This window comes from Monosiga brevicollis, genomic scaffold (assembly GCF_000002865.3).
Source record: "Monosiga brevicollis MX1 MONBRscaffold_43 genomic scaffold, whole genome shotgun sequence".
NCBI classification, from domain to species: domain Eukaryota; class Choanoflagellata; order Craspedida; family Salpingoecidae; genus Monosiga; species Monosiga brevicollis.
The window spans coordinates 139,550-149,894 of record NW_001865080.1 but is presented as its reverse complement, the minus strand read 5'-3'; the positions used below and the strand labels follow the sequence as shown (position 1 = coordinate 149,894).

The window sequence follows — 10,345 nt, the reverse complement described above, 5'->3', positions numbered from 1 at the left end:
ATGAGGTTTAACATTCAGAAAAACAGCAAGAGAAAGACGTTAAAATGAGAGAGAGACATCCCAGAGTGAGAAATCGCAGAGAGAGAACGATATGAATAGATGTCGTGAGAGAAGTAAAGTCGAGTCCAGTTCAGGTTCAGTCCAACTGGTCTTTTTTTTTGACACAAGAGACAGAGACACAGAGACTTTGAGCAAGAGATTAAGAGGGAGAAAGAGATTGAGCGAGAGATTGAGAGGGGGAAGAGATGGAGAGAGAGTTTGAGAGTTTGCGAGGGTTTGAGAGAGTTTAAGACGGTTTAAGACGGTTTGAGAGAGCTTGAAAGAGTTTGAGAGAGTTCGCGAGAAACAGAGAGAGTTTGAGAGAGGCAGAGAGAGATCGGGAGAGTTTGAGAGTTTGAGACAGTGTGCGTACAATACGAAATCCACTGAATGAACACACACAGCAAGTATCGACATGTGAAAGTGTGATAAAGTATACCACTTCTAGTGGTACTTTTTGTGTTCTTCCTCCTTGCGCTTGTGTGTCTCTCTTCGATCTCTCTCTGTCTCTCTTGGGCTCTGTCTCTCTCTCTCTCTTGGGCTCTGTCTCTCTCTCTTGGGCTCCGTCTCTCTGCCACTATCTCAGTGTCTCGGTCCCTTTGCCTCTGTCTCGGTGTCTCGGTCTGTCTCTCTCTGTCCCCCCCCTTCTCTGTGCACTTCTTCTCTCTGCTTCTATCCTATCTATGGGCTGAACGCGCTCGGATCGCTGCTTTCCTTTTTGAGCGTTGTATAACTCTTGTGACTCTTGTCGTCACTCACACACACACACTCACACCCACCCTCTTGTGACCATGTGTCCAGCAGTTGACCGCAAGAAGGCGCCTTGTGCCTTGCTGGCTCGCGTAGCCGATTGCGTCCTCAGGCTCGCTACGCACAGACACCTTGCCCTTTACCACACCCTAGCGATCCTTTCTTTCTGTTCCCCTCCCCCCCGCCACACTCCTGCCACCGCTGTGCAAGTCCTGCCGCCGGCCCGTCGACGCTGCGTCACTGTCTCCCTACGCCCTCGGAACTTGTCCTCCAATGGCTCCGGTGAGAAAATCCGTAAAAATGCTGACATTCGTCTCCCAACTAAAATCTGACATTTCTTATGGCAATGGGAAATTGGGTATAGGTTTAACGGAGAAAAACTTGGCCTCGACAATACACAACCTGTCTTGTTTGGCAGATCTGAGCATGATGTGTGATTGCGTCGTTCTGATGCTATGACGCATGTCGAAGCCACTAACCTCCCAACGATAAACCTTATCATCTGTACGTTTGTTACACTTTGAGCCGCGTAAAGTGTGAATATTATCACAGTATCGCTTGTTGCCTTCTCGGACGGCAGCTGTGATCACACGTGTAAACATCTGCTGACGGCTGTCGTCGGTCGCTTCCATTCGGGCTTGCTGCTCGTTGACCGAGTGGAACGTGTGTGTGAGATCCGAGTCGAGAAAGGGCAGCGGGTGTCCTTGCCGATTATCGCTTCAAGGGTCCTGAAGAAGCGCGCACGCCTCGGCGGCGCTGCCATGATACTGGTAGTTGGGCCTTGAGGCATGCAAGGAAGACTTGGCTTGGGGCGTTTCTTTTGTTCTCTCTGACTTTGCTGACTTGTCCTTCTCTCTCCCTTTCACTTGTTTTACATGCGCTTTTCCATTGAAACAAAGCGCTCTTCCATCACACCTCTAACCCTCTTCAACGCTCTGCTGCGATTGCTTCTGCAGAGACAGAGAGAGAGAGAGAGAGAGAGAGAGATTTTTTATTTTTTTTTTCGGCTCTCGCTCTCTCTCTCTGTGTCTCTCTCTCTCTCTCTGTGGTCGACTGCCATTTGAAGCACTTGAGCATCTGTGTTTGCGTCGTGCGCTGCCCGGTTGAGTCGGACGCTACGCTTGTTGTGTCGGGGTTTTACAGCACCTTGAAAGGTTTGTCTGGCAATCTCCTGGCTGAGCTATCCTTAGCTGGTTGCTTAGCTCTGGCCACGTATGCCTGTGTGTGGTAGTGGCCGTCTCTCACAATGGTTCGGAACCTGCTGGGCCTCTTTGTGCTGTAGATGTTGCGCTTGGCTGCTCAGCGTTTGCAGGGTGTGGTTGCGGCTGCCAACCCCGCCACCCTCTCCTCCGCCCCTCGGTTCCTCGTGGCGGCCCGTCGCTATCATCAAAACGTCCGTCGATCGCTCACTCTCACACAAACTCTCGCACTCTCTCGCACTCTCTCGCCTCGCCCCCGACACGTCAGCCCAACATCTTGCGCCCTTTCCTCATCGACTCTTGAACACGACGCTTCCATTGGCTTGTGCGCAGGTGATTGACCATTACGAAAATCCTCGCAACGTCGGTTCGCTGGACAAGGCCAATGAAAAGGTCGGCACGGGTGTGGTCGGGGCCCCTGCCTGCGGTGACGTTATGAAGCTGCAGATTGAGGTTGATGACAACGGCATGATCAAGGAGGCCGTCTTCAAGACGTTTGGCTGCGGTTCTGCCATCGCCTCCAGCTCTCTGGCCACCGTCATGATCAAGGGTCTGCACGTACGTTTGTTTTCTTATTTCTTTAAGTATTATTTTTATTTTTAATTTTCTTTTTGTTGGCGTGTCCTTGGCTCTTCTGCTCAAGATCTTCCTCCCCGCCTTCCGGGTCGTGCTGCTTGCTCTTGCTCACCCCCTTGTTTGCTTTGGTAGATTGATGAGGCGGCCAAGATTCAGAATTCAGACCTGGCAAAGGAGCTCCGGTTGCCCCCCGTCAAGCTGCATTGCTCCATGCTGGCAGAGCAGGCCATTCAGGCGGCCATCAAGGACTACCGTACAAAGTCCTCCACCGATACCCCGCAAGCTGCCACGGCCTGAGGTCGTTTGTTGTCACTGTGTTGACCTTTCCTTGCTCTTTTCGTTTCCCGCCGTGACGTCTTGCGCCTTGTTCATGCCCCTTCCTTTATCTTTGTCTTGTTTTTGTTCTTGGATTTGATACGTCAACCTGTATGCACAAGCCCCTTTGCGCCGTGCACTCGTCGACTCGGTGAATGACTTTTCCTTTGATCGCCTTGTTTGAGGTGTTGTTGCCAGGCCTCCTGTTGCTTTCTGCGCAATGTTTCTTTCTTTTCCTTGATGGTTCTGGAATGCAACGCGCGGCTGCCTTCGTCTCGTCTCAACCATCGGCTTGTCCAGTTGGCTTGCGCGCTGTTTGTTTGTTCGTTTGTTCGTTGCCGACCATTGGCATGCCAATTGCATCTACTAGCCTGGCTCCCCTCCACCTTCCTTTGAGCGCCCGTCTTTGTACTGGCTCGTGTTCTAGCTCTCAAGTGCTGAAACAAATCCTAACCCTTTTGGTAAAGCGTGGCCTTGATCGATTCTAATGACAACCAAGGGCAGGTCGGGAGAAAAACCAAAAAAAAAAAACCAAAAAAAAAAAAAAAAGGGAATCGCGCACAGCGCGGCACGAGCAGCCGGATCGTGCAAGGACGCTCCGGTCAGCACTGGCCAAGATGGGCCGTGGTGTGTCGGGCCAGAGGTGACCGGAAGAGTTACAAGAGCGTGTTGGCCAGCCAAGCAATGGCATCTTGTGCTTGAGAGACGGTGTGCCGACCCAACTGGTAAGCTCCTGTCAGGGTACTCGTAGAAAAGGCTTGGTCTGCTGCCTTGACCAAATGTTGCCATTGAACAGCCGCCGCATCCTGGGCTTTTGTGCGCCACTCCTGCAGCGTTTCTCGCGCGTGCTCGCGGTCCTGGAACTTGTCTTGCAGGTCATGAGCTCGTGCTTGAGCTCCCTGCATGGCTCGCTCCGACCTGCAGCAGCTCAATCAGAGGAGACAGCAAAAGGAGGCAGGAGGTGAGCGTGGCGAGGGAGCCGGGCTTGTTGACGCGAGCAACCCGGCCATGAAAGAAAAGAACAATGGTTCTCGACCAACGCCACGGGGCCACGCACCAGGACGGTTGTCGTTCAGCAGGGCCCGACTGGCGGCCGGCAGTCGAGGCTGGTGCGCTTGCCTCGCGTGGGTTGCCTGCTGCCCGGGCATCAACACTGCCAAGCATGTGGACACAAGGGCATTCGGTTAGCGATTCTATAGAGTGTTCAAGCGACCCGGCAAAGCCACGACGTGTCTGAAAGACACATGGCTGCGCGCGCGCACAGGCCGTACGGTTTGGTATTTTGAGTAATGAGAACGCGGAAGCCCGCGAGCGCAGCGAGTTCGTTTGGGTGCGGAACCGGACGATTCTATAAAACCAGCAACACGGCACAATCACGGGTGACGTGAGTGCCGAGCCGCCGCATCACAGCATCAAGCCCCGCCGTCGAAGAGAGCGTCGTGGACCGCTTGGCCACGACAACTTGGCAACACCGCGACACCGAGCCCATTGGCCAATTAAAACAAGAAGAAACAAACAAACAAACAAACAGGCAGGCAGGCGTCCACCCACCTCCACGCTGACAATGCTGAGGCCGTAGCAGCGCCCACACGGCTCCCGAGGGTTGACCGGCGGTTGACCAGGCTTGGGTTTGTTCTGCCAATAACCAACGCACGTCTCACGCATCAAAGGGGGCCCGCCCCGCTGATGGCCATGACCCCCCCCACGCTTGGCAGCGCCAGCATTGCCTTCGCCTGGTCCACCAGCACCATGCCCCGATGACGCATGCACCAAACTCTCCCCACTACCCGCCGCCTCCGCCTCCGCCCCGCCAGACCGCCGCCCCGCGCTGCCCTCTTGCGCCCCACTCATCTTCCTCGAAATAATCATCAACATGTAACCACAAGACAGAGAGAGAGAATTTGTGAGAGAGAGGGAATTTGTGAGAGAGAGGGCTCGAGAGAGAGAGAGCTCAAGAGAGAGAGAGCAAGAGAGCTTGGGAGAGAGAGCTTGAGAGAGAGAGAGAAAGAGCTTGAGAGAGAGAAAGAGCTTGAGAGAGAGAAAGAGCTTGAGAGAGAGAAAGAGAGAGAGCTTGAGAGAAAGAGAGAGAGCTTGAGAGAAAGAGAGAGAGAGCTTGAGAGAAAGTGAGAGAAAGAGAGAAAGAGCTTGAGAGAGAGAGAGCTTGAGAGAGAGAGAGAAAGCGAGAAACAAGGAGTATCATTGCTTATCCTTACAGCACGAAAGTTTTTTTTTCTGACAAACAACGATGCTGTAGCAAAGTCTGACATGAGCCACACTTTCGCTCACAACATTTACACACGAGGCCACACACACGTCTCTCTCTCTCTCTCTCTCTCTCACGCGCGCGCGCTGTGTGAGTGTCAAGTGTGTTCCAGCTCGGGGCGACCAGCGTACGAACGAAGCGGGGGCGGCCAGAGCTGATTTTGTGGGGGCAAGGGTTTGGTGTTTTGACAGTGACCTGTTCAGCATGCGTCCTTTGACTGAGGAGGAAACGACCATCTTCTTTGAGAAGTTGACCAAGTAGTACGTCGGCGACGAGACGCACGTCGTGTTGTGTGTGCCATCTCCCCCGTCGTCGCTTCCCAACGCTGCTGGAGGTGACCCTTGGCCTCATGCCTGCCTCGCTTCTCCATCCCGTGTTTGAATGTAGTATCGGCGCCAATGTCAAGCTGCTGATTGACCGACCAGATGGCCTCTACGTCTTCCGCCTGCACCGTGACCGCGTCTTCTATGTCAGGTCAGATCCATGGCCAAACGGGTGCTCCATGTCATGCGCACCAGACCATGCGCCGTGTTCCACGCCCGTCGCCCGCTTGCATCTGATTCAACAACTTGCATCTTGCTCTGCCTCCTCCCCACCCGGGGCATTAACCCTTTTGCATGGATAGTGATGCCATCATGAAGCGGGCCACGTCTTTTGGTCAGAAGAACTTGATCAGCCTCGGTACTTGCTTTGGCAAGTTTACAAAAAAGTCCAACCAGTTCAAGCTCCACGTCACCGCCCTGACGTACTTGGCCCCCTATGCCCAGGTTCGGACCCGCTGCCCTCATCCACCTTCTTCATCCTCCACCTCTTGTTGCGAACCCCCCCCCCCCCCCCCCCTCCGTCGTGACTACCCAGTTTGTTGAGACTGCCGCCTCACCATCCATATGCTCGACCCTGTGTGCTGTGCTGAAATTGCTTGATGTCTCGGATCGAATCGGTGCCGGTTGGCGTAGTACAAGGTCTGGGTGAAGCAGTCTTCAGAACAGTCGTTCCTGTACGGCAATCACGTGCTCAAGAGTGGTCTGGCTCGCATGACTGAGAACACACCCCAACACCAGGGCGTGGTCGTCTACAACATTAATAACATCCCGCTGGTCAGTCTGGTGCCTGCTCCATCACGCCGCGTACCGTCCTGGGTGCTCTGGGGGTGCTCGGCCTGCTACGCCCCCGCGCCTGGTTGTCAGCTTCTTTAATCTGTCCTCACCTGGTGTCACCTGGTGTGATGGTATCATGCCCAAACACAGGGATTTGGTGCCACCTCCAAGTCAACCCAAGAGTGCCGCACGCTGGACCCGGCCGCCATTGTCATCTACCGCCAGGCCGATGTCGGCGAGGTATGTTTAACCTCTTCATCCGAGTCCAACTGAAAGGCGGGCGGGGGATGTATTTTTTCATTTTTTATTTTTCAATTTTTTTATTTTTTATTTTTTTGACTCATCTCTTATTTTGCTCTCGCTCGATGCTAGTACCTGCGCGACGAAGACACGTTGTAAGTCAAGTCTTTTTGCAGCGTGCTGATTAGCTTGTGCCCCCGGGCTCTCCATATGTGTGCGCATGTGCACAAGGGGCTTTCGGGTTTCCTCTTTTCTCAGTCTGGGCAGAGCTCGTGTTGTTTGGGTCGAGGCCTTGGTGCCGTGCCCCGAGGCCCGCGTGTGGCCCATGTCCCCAAGTTACCGTAATCCACTCTGTCACTCGTCATTTTGGCTAATCAACAACAACACACCATTCAAAATCACTCACAATGCGGAGAAAGAAGGACAGACCGACAGACGGAGAAAAACAATTTGCAGCTGTTGTGACAAGCCCCGGTTGTCAGGTTATTAGTTCAGGTCAAGGCACATTGAAGAGTCTTTTATCTCACTTGTCAATTAACATTTTTTTCCATGATGGATGACAGTGGATGAGAGGACGATATGTAAGGTAGGGCGCGTCACTGTAGGCGCGTCCAGTACGAAAACAACAGGGACATTAAGAAGATACAGCGCAACTCGTCACGACTGGCATGCTTGACACTGGGCCCATTCGGGCAGCAGACAGCACGCGGTGCAAATCCGTTGCTTAGTTGTACTTCTGGAAGAGAGCCTTGAGCTTGTTGACATCAGCGCCAATGAGCTCGTCAACCTTCTCGCCATCCTTGAAAAAGTGGAAGGTGGGCATGGCGGAAATGCCAAGCTCGGTGGCCACGTCGCTGGCCTGATCGACATCAACCTTGAAGCACTTGACGTTGGTGAACTCCTCAGCAAAGGCCTCAAACTTGGGGCCAATCATGCGGCAAGGACCGCACCAGGTAGCGGTGAAGTCAATGGCGACGACGCCAGAGGCGATCTTCTCCTTGAACTCGGCGAGCGACTGGATCATGGCAGGCATGGCGACGGTGTTGGGGGTTGGAAAAAAAAAAAAACGAGCTGTGGGCGCGGGGGAACAAAGGCACCGGTAAGTGAAATGCGAGTTTGAATGGTTTAGAGACTGAGAGGCAACTTGGAAAATGGCGCTGAGGTGACGGAAGAAGCTGAATCAAGCCGCGCCACCGCACCGCACAAACAAGGCTGGCAACCAAGACAACGAAACAAAATGCCCGAACTTGGCGTCAAAATGACATCACGCCCCAAAAAACCACGGCAGACGAGCCACAGGGACAGCCACACCCCCAACCACCCAAACACGCGACACCCATGACGATTGCCCCGGCCATCAACCCAAACACAACGCTGAACTCCTGCTGCGACCTGTGCCACTGCCGCCGCTCTTCTCAGATCTCGACCGTGCAGGTGTGCACGTCGTCCCTCTGACCACCCCCTTGCTGACCAACAAGAGAAAGCGAGCAACCCCCCACCGCACAAACCACCAAATGCCATCACTCTCTACCCCGCCAATTCCCATCCTCCCGCCTTGACGCTGCCATTTCTCACTGGCCCGCAAGACACTCAAACCCACTAAACACACTCAACACACAGTAAACGTACCTTAAGTGACGTGTGGTAATAAATGCAGCAAATGACGCCAAACTCACTTCATGTGTGTGTGTGTGTGTGTGTGTGTGTGTGTGTGTCCTTTGGTCAGATCCGACGAAAGGCAATGACAGTTGGTAACTTTTCTCAGTGCGTCAGTGTGTGTTGCGATATCCGATGTCAGGATGTCAGAAAATGGTTTAAAACATGTGTTGGGAACGATGGACTTGACTGGCTCTTTTTTTTTTTAAAAAAATGGCGACCGTGGATGGGGCGATGGCGGCGGAGCTGGCAGAGTTGGGACTGCCTGTGGCTGATCCCAAGGCCTGGACGCGGGCGTTGACGCATGAGAATGAAGCCATCCTGGCCATGACGTATGCTAATCAGGGTCATACCCTGATGGCTGGGACTCGGCATGGTTTTGTCCACCGTTGGAAGTGAGTGCGCGGACGCCCGTTTTGTTTGAGGCCTAAATGTGTACGTGCGCGTATCCGCGCTGTCGCCGACTCACCTCCTTCCGACGGACACATGGTCCTTCTTCTTCTTCTTCTTCTTCTTCTTGTCATTTACCAAAGCCTTGATGAGCTGGAGTATGATGATGATGAGCAGGCATACTCGCACGATGCTTTTGGTCAGTACCCCAGCCTCGTCAGCCGCTAGCACTCCACCGCTGCATCTTTCGGCGGCACGCGACCAATCTCATTCCATGTGTTCTGGTGGTCTAGCGGTGGGCGGCACGGCGGTGCAGGGACTTTTTAACATGCAGGAGACAATTGTGGCCTGCACGCGCACCAGCTTTTACACGCAGGCACGCTTGAAAGCTGGACGACCTCGGGGCTTAAGCTTTTCTGCTTTGCGTTTGGTGCTTGCTCACATCGTGACTGGGCTACTGGCTACTATGCAGGCGGGCTGCTTGACCCAATTGCCAACAACGCTGACTAGCTGCATCCAGAGCCCAGAGGTCCGCTTGCGCATTCTGAAGCAAAGCACCTATACCGACATTGCATTCTCATCGGCTTTCTTGATGACTTTGCGTTCTTTTGCAGGCAGGACAGCTGTTGGCGGGCACGATTGATGGGACTGCTTTGCGCTTTGATGTGTCGAACAACAGTTGCCAAACAATCAAGGTATTAAAAAGATGCCCCATCACCCCGTGTTGGAGCCTCACGATTCTTGGGGTTGATGACTCGCGCTCGGCTCGCTCTCTGAGCTCGCGTTGAGCTGGCCTTGCTTCTACTTTGAGTCATCCCGTGCTCTGATCATGTGTGTGGTGGAATTGGTTCCTCTTTTGATAGAAAGTGGCGGGCGGGCCTGTTCGTGCCCTGCTGGCGCTGCAATCGCGGGGCTTGCTGTTGCTGGGTCAGGCGGATAACCGCATTCGGGCTGTAGACCCGCGGAGCAACCAAGTTGTTGGTACTTTGGACGCGGCGCGCTCAGCGCGTAGCGGCCGATTGGCAACCGACGCCGATTCCACCCCCGCAGACCGGCATTCAGAACCCTTTTCTGCCCTGAATATCCTGCTTCGTGCAGGCGACGATGACTTGCTGGTATGGGGTTTGCTTTTGTGTGATTTGCGCGGCATTGTGACTGGATGCCTGACTCTTCCTTTGCCATGTGCCTGGGCTGGCGGTAGATTTCGGGTGGTGAACTGCCACTGCGGTTGTGGGACTTGCGGGCCAACTTGGGTCAGCGGACCTCCTCGCGGCAATCCGAACCCACGCCGCTCGCCGATTACAGCATTCCCGATGCCATGGTCTACACCCACGGCTTTTGGTACAACAACCAAGCCATTTTGGGCGGGATGAGCTCCAACTTGCATATGGTCCAGCTGGACGGTCAATTGCGACGAGCCACGACGCCCTGCACGAGCATCTATGCCGTTCTGCCCGCGCATGGCACTCAGGTACGGTCATGGACATACCGTCGACGGTGACAAGGGTGGCAGGCATTTTTAGTTTTCGTGCTGGATGTCACCGTTTTGAATCTTGGGCTGACTTTTGTTTTGGGCGTGATCATCATCCTGCAGGGGGCCATTGTGGCGGGTGAGGGAGCCGAGCTGTTTACGAGTCCCACCAGTGACTTTCTCTACTTTGATCAGGAATCGCTCATCCTCTCCGCGTAGAGTAGTTGTCTGCGACTCAAAATGTGTAGATTTTGGTTTGGCGTTGTCTGGTCGTGGTGTAAAATCCGTCGTAGCCTACGTGAGAGGGGGTCTTTTTTTTTTGTTCTTTAATGTCCGTTCAGAGTTGGCA

General features: G+C 53.9%; 4 protein-coding genes across 4 annotated transcripts in view; 3 read left to right on the top strand and 1 right to left on the bottom strand.

Moving 5' to 3' along the window:
- Nucleotides 1-2,071: 2,071 nt before the first annotated feature.
- Nucleotides 2,072-2,861, top strand: MONBRDRAFT_30103 (uncharacterized protein; the record flags this gene model as incomplete). Its single annotated transcript, XM_001750574.1, has 3 exons — nucleotides 2,072-2,182; nucleotides 2,322-2,546; nucleotides 2,697-2,861. 3 exons carry the CDS (start codon nucleotides 2,072-2,074, stop codon nucleotides 2,859-2,861), a joined length of 501 nt encoding a protein of 166 aa, XP_001750626.1.
- A 2,324-nt stretch (nucleotides 2,862-5,185) lies between these two features.
- Nucleotides 5,186-6,842, top strand: MONBRDRAFT_34642 (uncharacterized protein). The gene is made up of 6 exons (XM_001750573.1): nucleotides 5,186-5,402; nucleotides 5,530-5,616; nucleotides 5,768-5,909; nucleotides 6,099-6,239; nucleotides 6,390-6,479; nucleotides 6,612-6,842. Exons 1-6 carry the CDS (start codon nucleotides 5,347-5,349, stop codon nucleotides 6,636-6,638), a joined length of 543 nt encoding a protein of 180 aa, XP_001750625.1. The 5' UTR covers nucleotides 5,186-5,346; the 3' UTR covers nucleotides 6,639-6,842.
- Nucleotides 6,843-7,026: 184 nt separating this feature from the next.
- MONBRDRAFT_34641 (uncharacterized protein) lies at nucleotides 7,027-7,607 on the bottom strand. The gene has a single exon (XM_001750537.1). It carries the CDS (start codon nucleotides 7,510-7,512, stop codon nucleotides 7,204-7,206), a length of 309 nt encoding a protein of 102 aa, XP_001750589.1. The 5' UTR covers nucleotides 7,513-7,607; the 3' UTR covers nucleotides 7,027-7,203.
- A 741-nt stretch (nucleotides 7,608-8,348) lies between these two features.
- MONBRDRAFT_34640 (uncharacterized protein) overlaps nucleotides 8,349-10,345 on the top strand; it is a gene marked incomplete at its 5' end in the record, with an annotated part of 9,725 nt that continues 7,728 nt past the window's right edge. The window contains 7 exons of the mRNA XM_001750572.1: nucleotides 8,349-8,467; nucleotides 8,669-8,741; nucleotides 8,998-9,054; nucleotides 9,140-9,220; nucleotides 9,389-9,478; nucleotides 9,727-9,996; nucleotides 10,120-10,211. Coding sequence (XP_001750624.1) covers nucleotides 8,349-8,467; nucleotides 8,669-8,741; nucleotides 8,998-9,054; nucleotides 9,140-9,220; nucleotides 9,389-9,478; nucleotides 9,727-9,996; nucleotides 10,120-10,211 — 782 coding nt within the window. The remainder of the gene's footprint in view (nucleotides 8,468-8,668; nucleotides 8,742-8,997; nucleotides 9,055-9,139; nucleotides 9,221-9,388; nucleotides 9,479-9,726; nucleotides 9,997-10,119; nucleotides 10,212-10,345) is intronic.